This window comes from Spodoptera frugiperda, chromosome 12 (genome assembly GCF_023101765.2).
Source record: "Spodoptera frugiperda isolate SF20-4 chromosome 12, AGI-APGP_CSIRO_Sfru_2.0, whole genome shotgun sequence".
NCBI lineage: Eukaryota > Metazoa > Arthropoda > Insecta > Lepidoptera > Noctuidae > Spodoptera > Spodoptera frugiperda.
This window is the reverse complement of record NC_064223.1, coordinates 6,879,482-6,896,304: the sequence shown is the minus strand read 5'-3', so window position 1 is coordinate 6,896,304 and position 16,823 is coordinate 6,879,482. Positions and strand designations below refer to the sequence as shown.

Here is a 16,823-nt window from a genome sequence, read left to right as displayed (position 1 = left end):
ACTAATAGTTCGTAATACCCCGTCGTAGCACAAGCCAGAGCTAACTATCGAATAACTCTTGCTCTTGATGTAATCAATCTGTTCTTAGAATTAATTGGAATGCAGTCGGTACACATTTGTCGATAGGAAAAAATCATGTTGGTTAGTAGATTGGTATATATGACCGGGTGCATTTAAAGGCACGACTCAGTACACGTGTAGGGCACAGATGATTGGCAAGCAATCAGCAGATCAAAGTCTATTATATTTGAAAAGTAAGACAATGTGCCGCGGTCCACGTGACAAACGTGAGCGTACGCGGACAAAGGGCGGGCTTACTTTACCGCAAAAAACATTTTCTACATTCTACTATGGAAAAGTGAGGTTTCACACGCGATAAATTCTATTTTAATCTTTCGTCAATCGCAACGTAATTGAAACTAATTACCCTGGTAATTATCTGTCCTCTGCGCGTGCGGCTGAGTAAGTGTGGTCCGGTGCGCGGGCGCACGCTGGCCAGCCTACAGCTTATTTTATAATCTGTTTAAGAGAACTAAAAAGCATGACTGACTCATTCAAGATAAATCCACTACTTATAGTAAAGGATGTCACATAATATGTTACAAGTATTACAAGTGATGTTTACTCCAATAAAAAATATTACGCAAAAAGCAATTAAGTGGCATTGCAATGTGATTTATTACCATAAAGCGATGACATGAACTGATGGACAAGCAAACATGTTGTTTTTAACTTATGTAACAGACGCCAGTCCAAATTAAATATTCATCTTATGTTTGTATAGAAGTCATTTATCTTCAAGTTGTGTATTTTTAAATTGAAAATGTATGGAAAACGCTTTGTGTTTGTTTATGTGTGTCGTATTTACATCGACATTCCTGAAACGACACACGTTCTCAGGAAAATATATATCTGTAATTACTATGATGATGACACGTGTACAAAGGTCACCGCCCTTATTATATTCTTATAAAAAGTTTACATAATACATATGTATTGGTCTAGCTACCTATACGTTTTAAAATAATCCGATATCGGTGCATGCTTATAGTACAATATAAAAAGCATATATTAAATAATTCTTCTCTTTTTAAATAAGCAATTGAACTTTTCAGTCAAAAGTACAATGTACGAGTACAAACAGATCATTCGAAGTTTGTTTACTTAGGAAAAACAATTTTCCCTGTGTACTTACGATATCATGTGCGCCGTGTTATTGTCAACATTGTGAAAGAATTAACTAGCGCAGACCGTAATTACATAATTAATATCTGTCATTTACTTCTTCGAGTCTGCGACTGAGTTCCATCTATGTATTATTTACTGAGGATGATTCCTTATGTGTACCATAATAATATGAATATTAATGTGTTTATCGCATGTGTTACATTTCTACACGCAGAAAAACATGGGGAATAAATAACTATAAGTATTAATGGGATGTAAACACCGTATTAAAATTAATATAGTCCACGAGCTGTCAATGGCGCAGCGGTGAAAACATGTCACCCTGTAGGGCCCACGTGCTCCACAGAGCGTGGACTCGATAATTTGTAGGATTTTATGCAATTGCGTGATACATATACATACTTTAATTCAATTATGTATAGATACGAGATGATGTAATGACAAATCAAGATTGTTACGTTTTTAAACTGTAGGTATGCTAATTACAAACAAATATGCATGCGTGTAATATAATAATACACTGTATATATATTTATGAAGTACTTTGTAAAGATCTTCAACTTGTAATTGCAATAGCAGATGGCATGTAGTGAGCTGCTGCAACACGGTGTCGTGGGCGGCGCGGGTCGTTAGCACTCTAACAAGATAAATGCACTATATTTACTGCCTGCTTGGACTTCTCAGGATTAATACAAGCTATCTTATCTATTATTTGCTTCGATACATTCCACAATGAACATGTCGAAACAGAAATAAAAGAATATGATATTGATATTACTGTCGACCCAAAATGGCAATGTTTATTAACTTGTTATAAGTGTTTAACCAACTGTATCTAATGACACAAAATATAAATTTCAAAACGGTTAATCATTGTAAAGGCTGTCTTCGATCATACCTGTCAAAACAGAACCGCTATCACGCTAGTTGCGGTACATTCGGCGATAAAGTATTACGCATACAGGGAAGTGCTGAGGTGTTGGATATTTGCACGAAGCACGTGTCAGATAGGTACGCCAGGGAAGGGAATGATCGTGGAGAACAGATGTAGTTCCAGGAAGAGCATCGCGTGTCGAGCCATACAACTCCTATTAAGTCCTCCGGACCAGTGATCGTAATTAACTGGCCATTGTGATAGCCGGTAATGAGCCACCTGTTTTGTTTGTTTTCAAATGTGCTACTGCACTACATACTACTGCACTTATATGGCCGGAATCCATCCAAGGACTTAGTTGATAACTTCACTTAGTAATAGCATACTTGCAATTTTATGTAGGTACTGAATTCGCATTAAAATTTTTAAGGTTATTGTTAATAGATAAAAGTAAGTTATATATAACTGGAATCTACATAAGCTAGTATAACATACCACATTATGAAATATATAAATATACTAGCTTACAATTTGAACATAGCACTGGAGGGTAATTTTGTGACGAGTCCACGTGAATCCGAGCCAATGTCAGTTATTCAACAATAAATGGTGTACGCAATCATACATAGGTGTCATTAAATGCCCGCATGGTTTACATTGTAATCGCTTTACTGTAGATAATCGTCCCATACACCACTCCTGCGCGTGTGTACATATTGCGCCTTTTTTGTCGTGCTTCTCTGAATACTAATAACGATTACCATACAGCTATTATGTTACGTAATAAGTATGCTAATGTAATTATTATAAACTGTTTTACTGACAGACTGTATCAGAAACCATTGATCGAGTGTTCGTCTGTAATGGGGTCTCGACTTCAATTCCCGAGTCAGGCAAAATGTTGATTACATTTTGCCTTTACAAACCATAGTAACGGAACATGAATGCAATTTAAGGTTATTATGAATTCCAAGGAAAAGGGGGCGAGCTTGTGGTCATATACTCAATACATTTTCAGCCTTAGATAGGTATAAGTAGGATAGGATAGATATTATTATGATTAGCAATTTTAAAAACGTCTAGATTATCAGATCTCACGATAATGCACCAAATTGTATCAACAATACTGACGCACCAATTCCATGTAAATACCACAACTACAGCTGTTTGAGGTCCGGCCAAACCTATGCATAGTAACATATGCATGGGAGTTTTCAATACATAAACAGTCCCACAAACCACTAATTCCATATTTAGTGCTTAAAACTACTTGAATGAGTGACTAATTAGTGTTTACATGCGATATAGGTCCCAAATGGTCTAACACTAAGTGCCTAACACATGTTCTGATTTATTTATCGAATGATTAAGAGTTGCAAAGTTTAGCGGTTAATTGTAAAGGTTTTAAGTAAAGAAAATAATTAATGGTTTCCTTTAGACAGTGACTAATGTTTAGACACGTGTGTATCTGCCTAAGAATACATTTTTTTTCCAATGAATACGATCGGTTGAAAGTTAAGTAATAATTTCAATGAAATACATTTCATTAACTTTGCTTTCGGTCGACTATGGTATTTGTGGCATTCGATGAATCATATAGATTTATCATTAAAAAAAAGAAAAAAATCATTTCGAAATGAATTTGAACTTTTCTTTTTTTTCGTTTCTTTTCATTTCATTTCAAGAAATCCAATCCTTTTTCAAACGCTTTACAAAATAGAATATAATGATTTGGACGTACATTCAAACTTTTGTCCTAATAGTATTCTAGTAAATGACTTGTAGTTATGTTATGATCGTAACTCAATAATCTTTGAAGGCAAACTAAACTAAATTAAGGCGTTAAAGACCATGAAAATAGAAGGACATCTGCCACTTATCTTTGTTAACACAAACATATAGGTACAACTATTTATCACACGCTGTAGAAACAGTCCCTAATACTATGACATACTGTATAAACAAAAGGTAGGTCGGGGACCGGACACCACATTAGTAAGACTATGAGTAAGATTAGGCCTTACTAACAAAGTACCTAAACCTTACAAACAGAGGAAAATATGAATCATAACAATATGGCAAATAGGTCAATGACACATGTGGTTTTCTTTGAAGAAAAAAGGTTGTCTACCTTTGTCTGCTTTCCAATTATTAATTATACAAATTACTCACAAAAATACATATTGCACTTCAAACAAAAACAGTACGGTTCTAATATTATCACAAAGTTTGCAGTGCATTCGAATAACATTATAATCAGCCAGACATACAGTAATTATTTGTTTATATGTTTGTATTTGTTATCCACATATTTGAGGCTTTGCCAAGCATGAATGAACGTGTTTAATAATTAAATTCTTAGCAATAATCGAATAATATCAATCTTCTACTTTAAATAACGATATAAATATTATTTACTAATTTATTAGGAACAGATCAAAATTCAATGAATTGATCGCAAGGTAAATGAATTCAAAGGTCCCATCATTCAAGGATCTTAAACGGAGAATCATTAATAATGTTTTGATTGATGATTCATTGGCACGTGGTTTTGGGCATTTAGTACACGTCTCGACACGTAATCCTTTCTATTGAGAGTGCCGTTGCTCGAGCGCAGCCCGTTACTTGGATTCAAATAACTGGAATAATATATCGACATCCTTAATGTCTACACATGATGTGATCACGTTCATTTATACAAGAGCGCAGTTTACAGTTTGTGAATTCATGTTGTGAGTACGTGTTCATATTTAATCGATTTTTGACTATCGAGTTAAAGCTCAAACGCTTGCACCCGAATTAATGTCTTGACTTGCAGAATAAATATTTAAAAATAGCGACAGACGGCAAAGCTTATTTTCTTTTAAATTATAGTTGCCCTTAAAAACTCTTTAACCTATGGGTGGAGAGGTACCTACTACCACTAGCATACTATTTATTAATGTTTTCCCAGTATTCAGTGATTAAGACTTCGGGACCGGGTATTTTACCAATTAGCATTGTTACTCAGCAATGATGCGTGAGACATGCCGTTGGACGTCCCTCGAGGCTGTAGAAATTTGCATGAGTTAAGTAGGTCTGTGGAGCACCGCGCCGCGGGCTGCGCCGCGAGATCAGCGCGGGCGCAGCCTCCGACAGTACCCGTTACTCATGGGGACACACTGACCCCGATATACTCATACGATTCCATTATTTAAACGCCTCCATCAATAATCCGTCGTCTGTACCACACGCCGCTCCGCTTGCTCTTGTTCCTTTCACTTATAATCCCAAGACAAATATGCTTTACCGGCACGACGTTACTTTTTGCGGTTGCTCGACAACACTGCTGCGTATGAAACCCTTGCGCGTTTCCAAAGAATTCACACTTGTAAGGAACAATAGTTTGCTCAGGAATATTGTTACCAATACGCTATGTGGACCAAATAGCAGGCTACAGTATTTACATTGGTAGGTACCCGGCGAGACGTACAAGTCATGCGTTTTCGTTTGTGTAACAAACAATGGCCTGCAACTTTGTGGTTCCAAGTGTCAATGGCCTGGACCCAACGCACCCAAAAACTGCCTGATTCTCTCGCGGTTAGTCATCAACATCAACATTGATTTATTTGCATTCAAAATAATGTATTCGCTGGGTTCAATGCTAAATTAGAATAAATACTTACATAATGATGTACTTGAGAACATTCCTAAATGTGTGATTTAACAAGAAGCCAGTGACAGAAATATTAAACAACAAATACTTACAAACAATAGAAATAGTGAACAATAAAATATGAAACCTTAATACCTCGAGGTATATTTCATAGTGAGGTCAATCACTCACTCGTGATGATATCTGTAAAACGTACGTTTGATTTGCTTAACAAATAGAAGAAATCTTTGAAAATATGTTTAGTATTCTCTTGGCATTGGACAGACAATAGTAAACACGGGCTTTTGGGGGTATTGACTGCGGGATTAACAGTGACATTGTTGCGAGTATTCCCCGGCGTGAGAGGGAACAAAGAGCCTGCAGGCGCTCGCTGCTGCACGCGCATTCACATGCAGCGCACGCGCCCCGACACTGCCACTGCTCAAGGTCGCCATATCTCCGTATACCATCCACGGCCAGCGAATGCAGCCCTCTAATTATATACGAAACCTTTCTTCACACATTACTGAGCAAAAACATTGAACCCAATGTTACTCATAGTTTCATTTCATTTTATTCGTTTTCCTATAATCTGTTGTGGCAACTCATCCGACAAGAAATTATCTGCTGATCCGTTGTAACGACTTGTTTAATGTTATCAAGCAAGTTGACAATCAACAATGGGTGGGTAACCTTGCGACGATGTGAGATAATGTAACGTCACTAGGTACTTGTGCCTACTGAGATAAACGAGCTCTGCAAGTAAATTAGCAGATTAGCTTAGTTTTGGGACTAAGACACATTTCCTACTTACTTCGCTTTAAAAACAAATTATATAAAATGAACAAAATCCATTTCAACGCTTCCTTGTTGTTGCTTTCCTAGCTATAGTAGTACAAGTTACAATTATATGGGACTCTGTTTTCATTCGATTGAGGTTTTGGTTTGCACATAGAACTTATATCACTTTAGATTTGCACCGCACTTATGAAAGCTTTTGCAGCCAGTTGGTGCCTATTTTGAGCACAAGCTAACAATCAGTAGTTAGACAAAGACATCATTCGTGTGAGAACAGAGGCCTACTCCTGACATGGGTCGGCAGCCTGAACATGACGCCTACTTCCAGATGTACTTAGCGCAGTACGGGTACCTGAGTCCTTCCGTGAGGAATCCGTCGAGTGGCCACATCATGGACGAAAGTTCGTGGCGTCGAGCAATCGCGGAGTTCCAGAGCTTTGCCGGGTTAAACGCGACAGGTAAGGTTATCATTAATACATCGGCTTATCGGTGAAAGCCTATCATTAATTTACAATTTACTGCCAACTGATGCATTAATCATACGTGGGTTATAACGGTACCAACAGAATTATCACATAAACTACTTTCGAGACACATTTAGTTACTTTTTTCAATAATGTGATATTTATTATGACCAAGATTTGTAACTACTTAACTTTATTTTTAGCTTGAGACAAAAATATTTTAATACCAATGTTCTAGTTACAATATTTGCCGCTTGTATACGTCGTGTAGGGCAATGTAGGTGAAATAATGATTAATTGTTTATGTTGTGACTCCAAATTTTGTTAAAACTCATTTATAACAATATTGTCCTGAGCAAATTATGTCTAAAGTAATGATTCAACGAGTAAATGTTGTACAGAGGTGCCGCTGTCCTTAAATATTCACGGACCATTAGACTTTGATTAAGAGAATCAATTTGTGGTTAGTGAAAGCGGCAATCATTTTACTCTGCTGAAACTTTAATTTAGTCCAGTTTGTGTAACACCTGGTTGCAAGTCTAGATTAAATTAAATTAGTAATACTAAGTTTAGATTTATTTTATTGCATTAGAACTCAGAACTCATGAAGTTTTCTCAGTGCGTTGAGACGAGATAAACTGTGCCATTTATCGATGATTAAGATGGGAAACAAATAATGTATGACTGACATAAATTATAATCCATTGCAGTTTAAAGTTATGGCTTCTATTTATCTATGACGAATGAATTAAAAGTCTATCGATCATTTTCACACGTTGTGGTTAATCTGCATTAATCGTTATAATCGGTATAACTTGTATATCTATTAATGACTAGTGAAGTACCATGCGGTATCAGTTAAAAACTACTTGACGGCGAGAAGTGACCAAGCAGTTCCAAGATTACAAAGGTTGACATAATTAATGTGACGCTAGCTCATTTCCGTCGCCTTGACGTTGTAAAACGGTAATACCAACTTATGTATGCTAACATGTCATTTTATCAGGGCTTTCAACTGGCAAAAAGCCAAGTGAACCTTCTTAAATCTTTAATAAATAGTTTTACTTTATTAGTAAAAACGCACCAAAATCCATCTTGATATTTGACAACAACAAGCGTCACGATGTTCGATTTGAATGTAGATTAGCAAATATTAAAAGTTTAACGGTAACCCTTATTATTCGCTCGTTAGTTCTGTACAGTTGGATGGATAGCCTTGGTCATCATCACAGTTATTACAATCACACACGTCTACAGAGCAATTTATAAGTCTGTGCGATATCCACAAGCGAGTATTTAAGCACGGTGGAATTATGTGGGCAGCGCTGCGCTCGTCTTGGTACTCGTACGTGCCTTGACACGAGAAGTAGTTTATTGGTCCCGACTATGACTGAAGCCAGTGTTGTTATGTAAGCAAATAACGCACACATATAAATACATAATTCATTATCGGTCACTGCACGAGTTCGGACGAGCTTGTCACAAACACTGCGTTATGATACCTTTAAAGATTTTACGATGACGTCCACATAGGGTATCGTTTATGTTCTAAGAACTTATAACCTACTAAATGAGAAGAGAACCTACGTAAATGTTTGTTTACATTAATACGAAACGCTCATTAATTCTTCTTCCTGCAATATAGATAACTTAGTATGAAGCAGTTTTCCTTATGTCGTATAAATTTTACAACTACATTGTTATTCCCCGTAACTATGAATGTAAATCGATCGCGTCGTCAACTCACAGCTGATCAGAGCTCGGCCCGACCATGGTTCCTCATTATTCATCGTTTTCCGTGTGCGGTTTTGGTCGATGTGCTTCTGTAATTACTTCCTTGTCATCGTTGGTTACAAAAAACCTATGTTTGTCATCTGACACTCTGATGTAGTATTTACGAGATGAATTTAGACAAATGACATAATAATTGAAATTCAACCGTGCTCTGGCACGATGGTGTATTTACATAAAAGTATTTGTTTCCTATCAAACTAGGTAGTTAGTCATGACAATATAAACCACAGAACACACAAATACATTGTATAAATATTTATTGTTGACGTTCGTTTACAGGTGAATTAGATGAAGAGACAACAAAAGTAATGTCATTGCCAAGGTGTGGCGTGCGAGACAAAGTGGGCTTCGGAGAGAGCCGAGCCAAGCGATACGCGCTGCAGGGTGAGTGGCCGTCTGGCTAAATATTATTAACATTCACTTGTTTTACACCAGATAATTATTTGATCAGTGCCCTAACCTCCTCAACAAACACTGAAACTTTAAACCTTGTAAATAATTAAATATTGATGTGAATTGTTTGTGTAGGTTCAAGGTGGCGTGTGAAGAACCTCACCTACAAGATCTCCAAGTACCCATCTAAGCTGAACCGTGCTGAAGTCGACAATGAACTTGCCAAAGCCTTCGCCGTGTGGTCCGACTACACGGACCTTACCTTCACACAGAAGCGAAGCGGACAAGTCCACATCGAAATCAGGCAAGTTTAAGGCATTTGTCAAGATAATATGCTGCCACGCAGGTTTCAAATGTGAGGTGGCGTGTCAACAGGCAATAGTGCATGAAGGTCACCTGGACGCTAGTTCGCAGTTTCAACACTTTTAGGTCTCTACTCTCTTGTATAGTGAAACATTGCAAGAAATTGGAAATTTTACCCATTAACAACTATTATGGCTTAGAATGTAATAGGATTTCAACAGGTGGCATTGAAACTACAAGACTATAAATAACATTGCAAAGTAACACTTAGGTAATCCAACATTTAGGTTCTGCGACTTTCAGTTTAATTTCGTATCGTAACGTGCCCAATCGATAGTTTATTCAAAAAATAGAATTCTGTTCGTGCGAAACGAAGTTTTATTAAAATGAGTGTTTCGTGGTACGCGGCCATCGTGCATCGTTTAGATCGGTGCACAGATATTGAAATCGTGCCAGTGGCCGTACCGTATTGTACGTAGGGTTATTTGAATCACTCATAATAGGTTTTTGGTCACAATCCGCGGGTAATCTTTGTTGCGTAACTCCGTGAATGGTTGTCATTGAGCGCTGGACGCGTAACCACCGACTACTCGTACTACCTCATGCAAATCACTTTGATTCGCGATGTTCATTGATTTGATACAACATTTTATTACCGTTTAATGTCACCGTGAAGTTTTATTTGCCAATTAACACTCAATGAAATGTTGATAATGTTGTTTAGACAGGTATTTGGTTTCAATTTTATGACTATTAAGTGGTTGATATCTTGTATAGTATAATCGCTACCATGTGTGTGTTTACGTAGGTTCTATCATAGTTTGCTTGTATTTCAGGTTCGAGAAGGGAGAGCACGGAGACGGTGATCCTTTCGACGGTCCTGGTGGCACTCTTGCCCACGCTTACTTCCCCGTAAGTACAAAAATGCTTTCAATTTAAAATTATAGTTTATTTATTCCATTCAGCATAGTCGGGATATTAATGTGATATAAGAGACAAGCTAGACTGAGTATGGAAAAATTAACCGCAAAATTCACAATATGCAGACAATGTATGCTATTTTCTGTAATATAAAGTCAAACACGTGCCAAGCTAATAGTGGTCGTACATCAAACAGTGTTTAAGCAAATGTTTTATCGATTTTATTATTCAGGTCATGTTGCAATAGACAATTGGAATTATAATAAGCTGTCTACAATAGTTTTTATACGTTTCGCTATAAAAATGACGATTCTAATCGTGGCACATGACGAAATGTCTAGTATTCACTTAGCTGTACATTTTTTACCATTTTGATTGTATTTTTAGCTCAAGTTTTTAGTATTAGGCTGGCGTACAGACGAAGGTTCGTTGTCCCTTGAACAGTTACCTATAAGAATGGCATGGATGGGTTAGACGGGCATGGTTACCATTTAATTAACTTAGTCCATCTCTACGTTGAAGTTTGACGGTAAAGGTGAAATAACGTTACGTCCAAACGTTCCTGTAATTAGATGAACTAACATTTGCACAAACAAAATAGAACGAGCCATTATGTGGCTGGAAATAAAAATAGCGGATGTAACAGATTTACGCCTAAACAGTGAAAGTTTCTTTGTCCAGATAATGGGATAATAAAACGTTTGATTGTGCGAAACGAATTATAATATTTGTTCTGTTTACTACACAATGTGTTTTGTTGCGAGTGGACCGCTAAACATACGGAACACAGTTTTCTTTTTACTCGATTTGCATACTTTGTGGACAACGTTTCAAAGCTGCTAAATGTGTGGCTTACTGACTGACTTTAACTAACGTGACTAAGGCAGTTGTGTTAATAAGTAAAGTCAATGTTCGATATCCTTTATCCAAGTTTTGGACATTCACTTGACACAAGTAATCAATTCTCTGTTGCTAGGCCTCTACTGGTGAATTTGGAACTAGCAATAGGCATATGCCTATGTGATCTAGTCATAGCCGCAAATACAATTTTATAGACATGTGGAATTTAGTAGAGTTCGATGGCAAATAGTTATACTTGACGTCAAAGTGTAAAAAATTATGTAAATATAAAAATGTTAATGTAAATATGACATTTACATTGCACAATATTTTCATAAGAGCTCTTCAGATTCAGTTTTGAAGTCAGGAAATGCGAAGTAATCACTGTTTACTAACCTCTCACAACTAATCGTGGAACAAAATTAACATGAGCTATTGCAGAATCAATCAATTTAATTACCTACTAAGAATTGTACGTGCGGCCGGCTGAGGTTTTATAACAATATGACAATTATTGATTCATCACTAATGATGTTGATTTTCCTCAATGACTGCTTGTTCGTGCAGGTGTACGGCGGCGATGCTCACTTCGATGACGCTGAGATGTGGTCCATTAACTCGAGGAGGGGCACCAATCTCTTCCAGGTAATTACGCGAAGGCTTTTATTAAAATATACCAAATATTATTCTTAGATCTATAACTTTTTTAAGTCCTAAAAACTCCTAGTTCTTGTTTGAATACAGAAATGATGTCACAAAGATAAAATAACGTCATCATTGCAGGTCGCTGCGCACGAGTTCGGTCATTCCCTAGGGTTGTCCCACAGTGATGTTCGGTCAGCACTCATGGCTCCATTCTACAGAGGTTACGACCCTGCCTTCCAACTTGATCAGGATGACATTCTAGGAATTCAGGTAAGGAAATTGAACTGAATTAAAAAAAAATTGAAAATTCCTCCCTACAACATGGACCAATATTGTATTGACATTTGTATGATTTCTAGGCTCTCTACGGACACAAGACACAGACTGACATCGGTGGGCCCCTGCCGGCAGTACCGTCTGTCCCCCGCGCCACTACACAGCAACCAGCTGCCGAGGACCCTGCTCTCTGTGGCGACCCTAAGTTCGACACCATCTTCAACTCTGCAGACGGTGGCACTTTCATATTCAAAGGTAACGAAGTTACTGTTGTATTGTTCTTATTGCACACCAATTTAATTTATTTAACTGTTTTTTTTTATTCACAATAACTAAACTGGGGTTACAGCAAATATCAAAAATGCACTAGGGAAACTAGTACTTATGAAAAAATTAAAAGATTAACGTGATCTTTTATAACTTTCCAGGCGAACATTATTGGCGTCTCACCGAGGACGGTGTAGCATCGGGATACCCTCGTCTGATATCCCGTGCATGGCCTGGTCTGCCCGGCAACATTGATGCTGCCTTTACATACAAAAACGGCAAGACTTACTTCTTCAAGGGATCCAAGTACTGGAGGTATAACGGACAGAAGGTGGACGGAGAGTACCCGAAAGATATTAGCGAAGGTAAAGATAAACCTGATATTTATCTTTTGACTCAGTAATTACGAATACCTACTTTTAACATCTTTCTTGTATTTGCATTATTGAAGAATTTGCTCTACTAATTTATAAATACCTCGTTCAGGTTTCACCGGCATCCCAGACAATCTAGACGCTGCCCTCGTCTGGTCTGGCAATGGCAAGATTTACTTCTACAAGGGATCCAAGTTCTGGCGCTTTGACCCCTCTCAAAGGCCGCCTGTCAAGGCCACATATCCTAAACCTCTCTCCAACTGGGAGGGTATACCTGACGGTATTGATGCTGCCCTGCAGTACACCAATGGATACACGTACTTCTTCAAGGGTGGTTCATACTGGCGGTTTAATGACAGAACTTTCAGTGTAAGTACCATAATTGCGATTTAGATCTACGTCAAGCGCTGATTTAATATTTCAGCATCAAATATATCATGATCATTCTATTAATAGGTAGACTATTTCTAATGCTGTTAAATGTGATATTCAGGTCGACTCAGACAACCCAGCGTTCCCGCGGTCGACGGCGTTCTGGTGGCTCGGCTGCAGCAGCGCGCCGAAAGGCACCGTCGGAGGTAACGCGCGGCTCTCTGACAGCACCGACCACGAGGCCGATGATGACGTCGGAGATATACTGTTCGACGCAGGTAGGCGGACACCCAGGACCGCGCGACTGACAACTCTCGTCTAACAATGACTTTATAACAATACAATTACGACTATAATTGACTAAAGAATAAATCCAGAATGTTTTTTGGCATTAAAATAAATCTCAAAAGTGACAATTAATGCAATCTCAAACTTATTGTACAGAGATAAGTCACGATATTTGTCAATAAAAACAGATAACTGAAAGACCATTAAATATTGCAGATGGCTGCAGTATTGACTGACTAATTATTTATTTTAAACAACTATGCTGTTCTGTATTTGTAGTAGGCAACAAAAAATAAAAAGGCTCTATTTCATTCTAAAATAGCCCTCTGAAAGAAATAAAATTTGATAAATATGACAATTAAAGGCTAAGAACTATCTGACAATGACAAAGAGTTGACCACCCCGTGTGTATGACTGTAGGGGGGGGGGGATGTTACTACTCGACGACGCCACTGTTCCATGTCTGCTACTGTCTCTATGTGGATGTCTATCTATTAGATGTATTGTAAACTCTTCTCGTAAACCTGTTGTCCAATACTTGTATGTGACTATATGTTGTAGAACCAATCTGACTTCGATCAATACCTACTTCTGTATTGATTAAAATAATCTAATATTAACACTAACAACCTTCTATATAATTTCGGTAATGGTTCTCATGTACTAACAAAATTAACGTTATTTAGAAATTTTCATTGACTAATCGATTTACCAACTACGTAAAAACTAACTTTTCAGCTTTTTAACCGCTTTTAATGGAAAGCTACTTAATGATATTGCGGTAAAATTGTCGGCTTATATTCCTTTTAACAAATATGAGCTCCTTGCTTACGTGGCCGCAGTGTACCTAACATACAATGGTGGTGTTGCCTGAGTGGTGGCTGGAGGAATGAGTGCAGCTGACGGTGTCTGGTTTTCGACCTCGACGACTTTCGCGGCTTCTGGGCTCCTCCGAACCTACCTGCTGTTGGTAAAACTGCGGCATTCTATTACAAGAACAAATAATGTTTACCTTTATCCAAATATAATCAGATGTTGTCGTTTTGCCGCAGTTTTAACAACACAATGGTCGAATCTTGCGATTTATTTTGGTCAAAGAATTAGTGTCACTTTGCAATGCAAGCACAGAATTAAAGCACTTGCACCGATTAAAGTAAAAATGTTGTACACCCCCGTAACTTTATATTTGCCGAATCGATTGAAGTTCCCTACTTCACGCCACGTAATGGTGTTTGACAATAAACACAAGTTATTTACGCAGTGATAAGTATCTTTATTTATCACGCTATTAAATGTATTTTTATGAAATAATACAATCTCGTGTCCGTCGATCCGGCAAATAATGCAAATCAAACTTTTGTTGATTATTCACATATGTTCTGAATGTTAGCACCAACACTTGTGTTGTTTTAATCATTTATTTTGTAACGTCACCAACAACAGTCAGTCACCGTGTTGTGTAATACCATTAAACCGGTGGCTGGGGCGTGTTCACGTTTCGATGTGTGTGTCTTTTATTTCTAGGTGTAAAATCATCCGCTCCCAGATCATTCTTCTGGTTCAGGAAATAGCCTCGACGGAGTGTTCCTGAATATTGTACATAAAGAATTTACATAAAGAACAAAGACTCAATTAGTTACATAAATATAAGAATACCAGTGAGATTATAGAACATAAGCGGTGATTTTAGTACCGGCGAGCTTGTCGCGTGCTGACGTACGTTATATTTCATTTCACTTGCTTGTTTACTGCATGGTAGATCGGCGCTTACTTCTGTGGTGGTGGGCCGCCAGCTCTTACTGAGCTCTGAATGCCATAACGCTTTGCTTATTCATACTCACCTTTATTATATTTTATCGATGTTCTTAGGCAGATAAATTTGAATCTGGCATAGATACAAGTAATAATCCCTTTGCCATAATATTTATCTTCCTAAGTACGTCTGGTGATGGTACTCTAACTTAGCCAAACTTAGCAGCATCTTGGGGTCTGGGTATTCTATTACTATACTTTGGTTTAGGATACTAACATTTGTAGTACGTAAGAGGAAGTAGTTAGCAACTAAAAGTAAAATATGAGTTTTGACACCTTATGTCTGTACTGTTCACGTATTTGGTGGTAGGGCACTGTAGAATAAAAATATTTGTTTACAATATTCATCGGTTTCCAGGGCTGTCGAAGCATAAAATAAATGTATTCGTGTTGAACATTTAATCATTGCAGCGATTGTTTTCGTTAATTTAACGAAGGAGACACATGTAAGATAAAGTTTTTGATAACGTTCACAAAATAAAAGCACTCTTGTGTTGTTTTCAAGCACTGTGTAAACAATAATATACACGAAACACAAAATTAAAAAGAAACAATAGAAATAATAAAAATATTGATTTCTATTGTATAGTTAATATTCAGGTCCTCATGTATTGTAAACTTTTGAAGACCGAAAAGACACTGCCTATTCAATGCCCAGACTATGATAGGCTATAATGGTTACAGTTGGACGTCAAACGAATAAAAACTTAACTTTACAGTTTGCATGTCGAATGGACTGGTAATACCTAATAACTGGAAGTAAATGTCATGCCATTAGATATATTTATAATAGATTAGTTTTGTGACTAACACCAACGTTTAGCATGAAGTACCTACTCATTGTATCTCAGTGAGTTTGTTATTTAACTTACAATGTAGCTAGTATTTTATGAGTATCTGAAAATTAGAAATTACTTACTCAAGTAGAAAATAGCGATGCATGATTATTGATTTGAAAGGTGGTTTAAAAAATGAATTGGTGAAATATCAGATTAAAAAATCAAATGTAAATATTAAGACGTACGGTGATGATAGATATATATGTGATGTAAATAGTGTGGTGTAGTAGTTAGCAGTAGTTGCACATAGTAGAACCGGTTGTGGGGAACTAAAGTGATGTTGCTAAAGGCAAGTTGATGTTTCAGTGGTGAGCGTTCAGTCTTCAGGCGCTAGACTGTAACATGAGGTTCACTCGGCCCCAAGCCGCTTCGTATATTAGGAGGGTATCACCACCTCCGCCGCGTCTTCACTCACCCGCATCTGTAGGTTTATTTTAATTTCCATTATGATTTCCTACTGTCAACTCCATTTCTTCTTTGGTAATCCTATTAATGAAATAAAAAGTCACTTCGATCAATAGCTAAGGCTACAGATTGTGTGTACTGATCTATCCGTAAATGAGGAATTCTTATTATAGTAATTCATTATGATATGCTGGAGTAAAAAAATGTAGGATATTAAGAAATGGATTTCACAGTATCTTACATTCGCACATTTTACATTTGTGTTCTTGTTTTGTTATGTGTCCAATGTCCTAATGCACATTATTCATTAAGTTATTACTACAAATAGCGGGTACT

General features: G+C 37.3%; 1 protein-coding gene across 13 annotated transcripts in view; it reads left to right on the top strand.

Annotated features, from left to right (window-relative positions):
* The window catches only part of LOC118262242 (matrix metalloproteinase-14), a 28,057-nt gene that overhangs the window by 10,558 nt on the left and 676 nt on the right, over window positions 1-16,823 (top strand). For 2 of the 13 annotated variants that reach the window (XM_035573430.2, XM_035573431.2), the window contains exons 3-12: window positions 6,799-6,952; window positions 9,032-9,136; window positions 9,281-9,449; window positions 10,285-10,360; window positions 11,777-11,854; window positions 11,993-12,124; window positions 12,214-12,385; window positions 12,559-12,762; window positions 12,884-13,140; window positions 13,265-13,421. In XM_035573430.2, the coding sequence (XP_035429323.1) occupies window positions 6,799-6,952; window positions 9,032-9,136; window positions 9,281-9,449; window positions 10,285-10,360; window positions 11,777-11,854; window positions 11,993-12,124; window positions 12,214-12,385; window positions 12,559-12,762; window positions 12,884-13,140; window positions 13,265-13,421 (1,504 nt within the window). Of the gene's footprint in view, window positions 1-6,798; window positions 6,953-9,031; window positions 9,137-9,280; window positions 9,450-10,284; window positions 10,361-11,776; window positions 11,855-11,992; window positions 12,125-12,213; window positions 12,386-12,558; window positions 12,763-12,883; window positions 13,141-13,264; window positions 13,422-14,955; window positions 15,148-16,388; window positions 16,506-16,823 lie in introns of all 13 variants that reach the window. The other 11 variants (XR_007705824.1, XR_004782483.2, XR_007705822.1 and 8 more) reach the window with 11 other exon arrangements.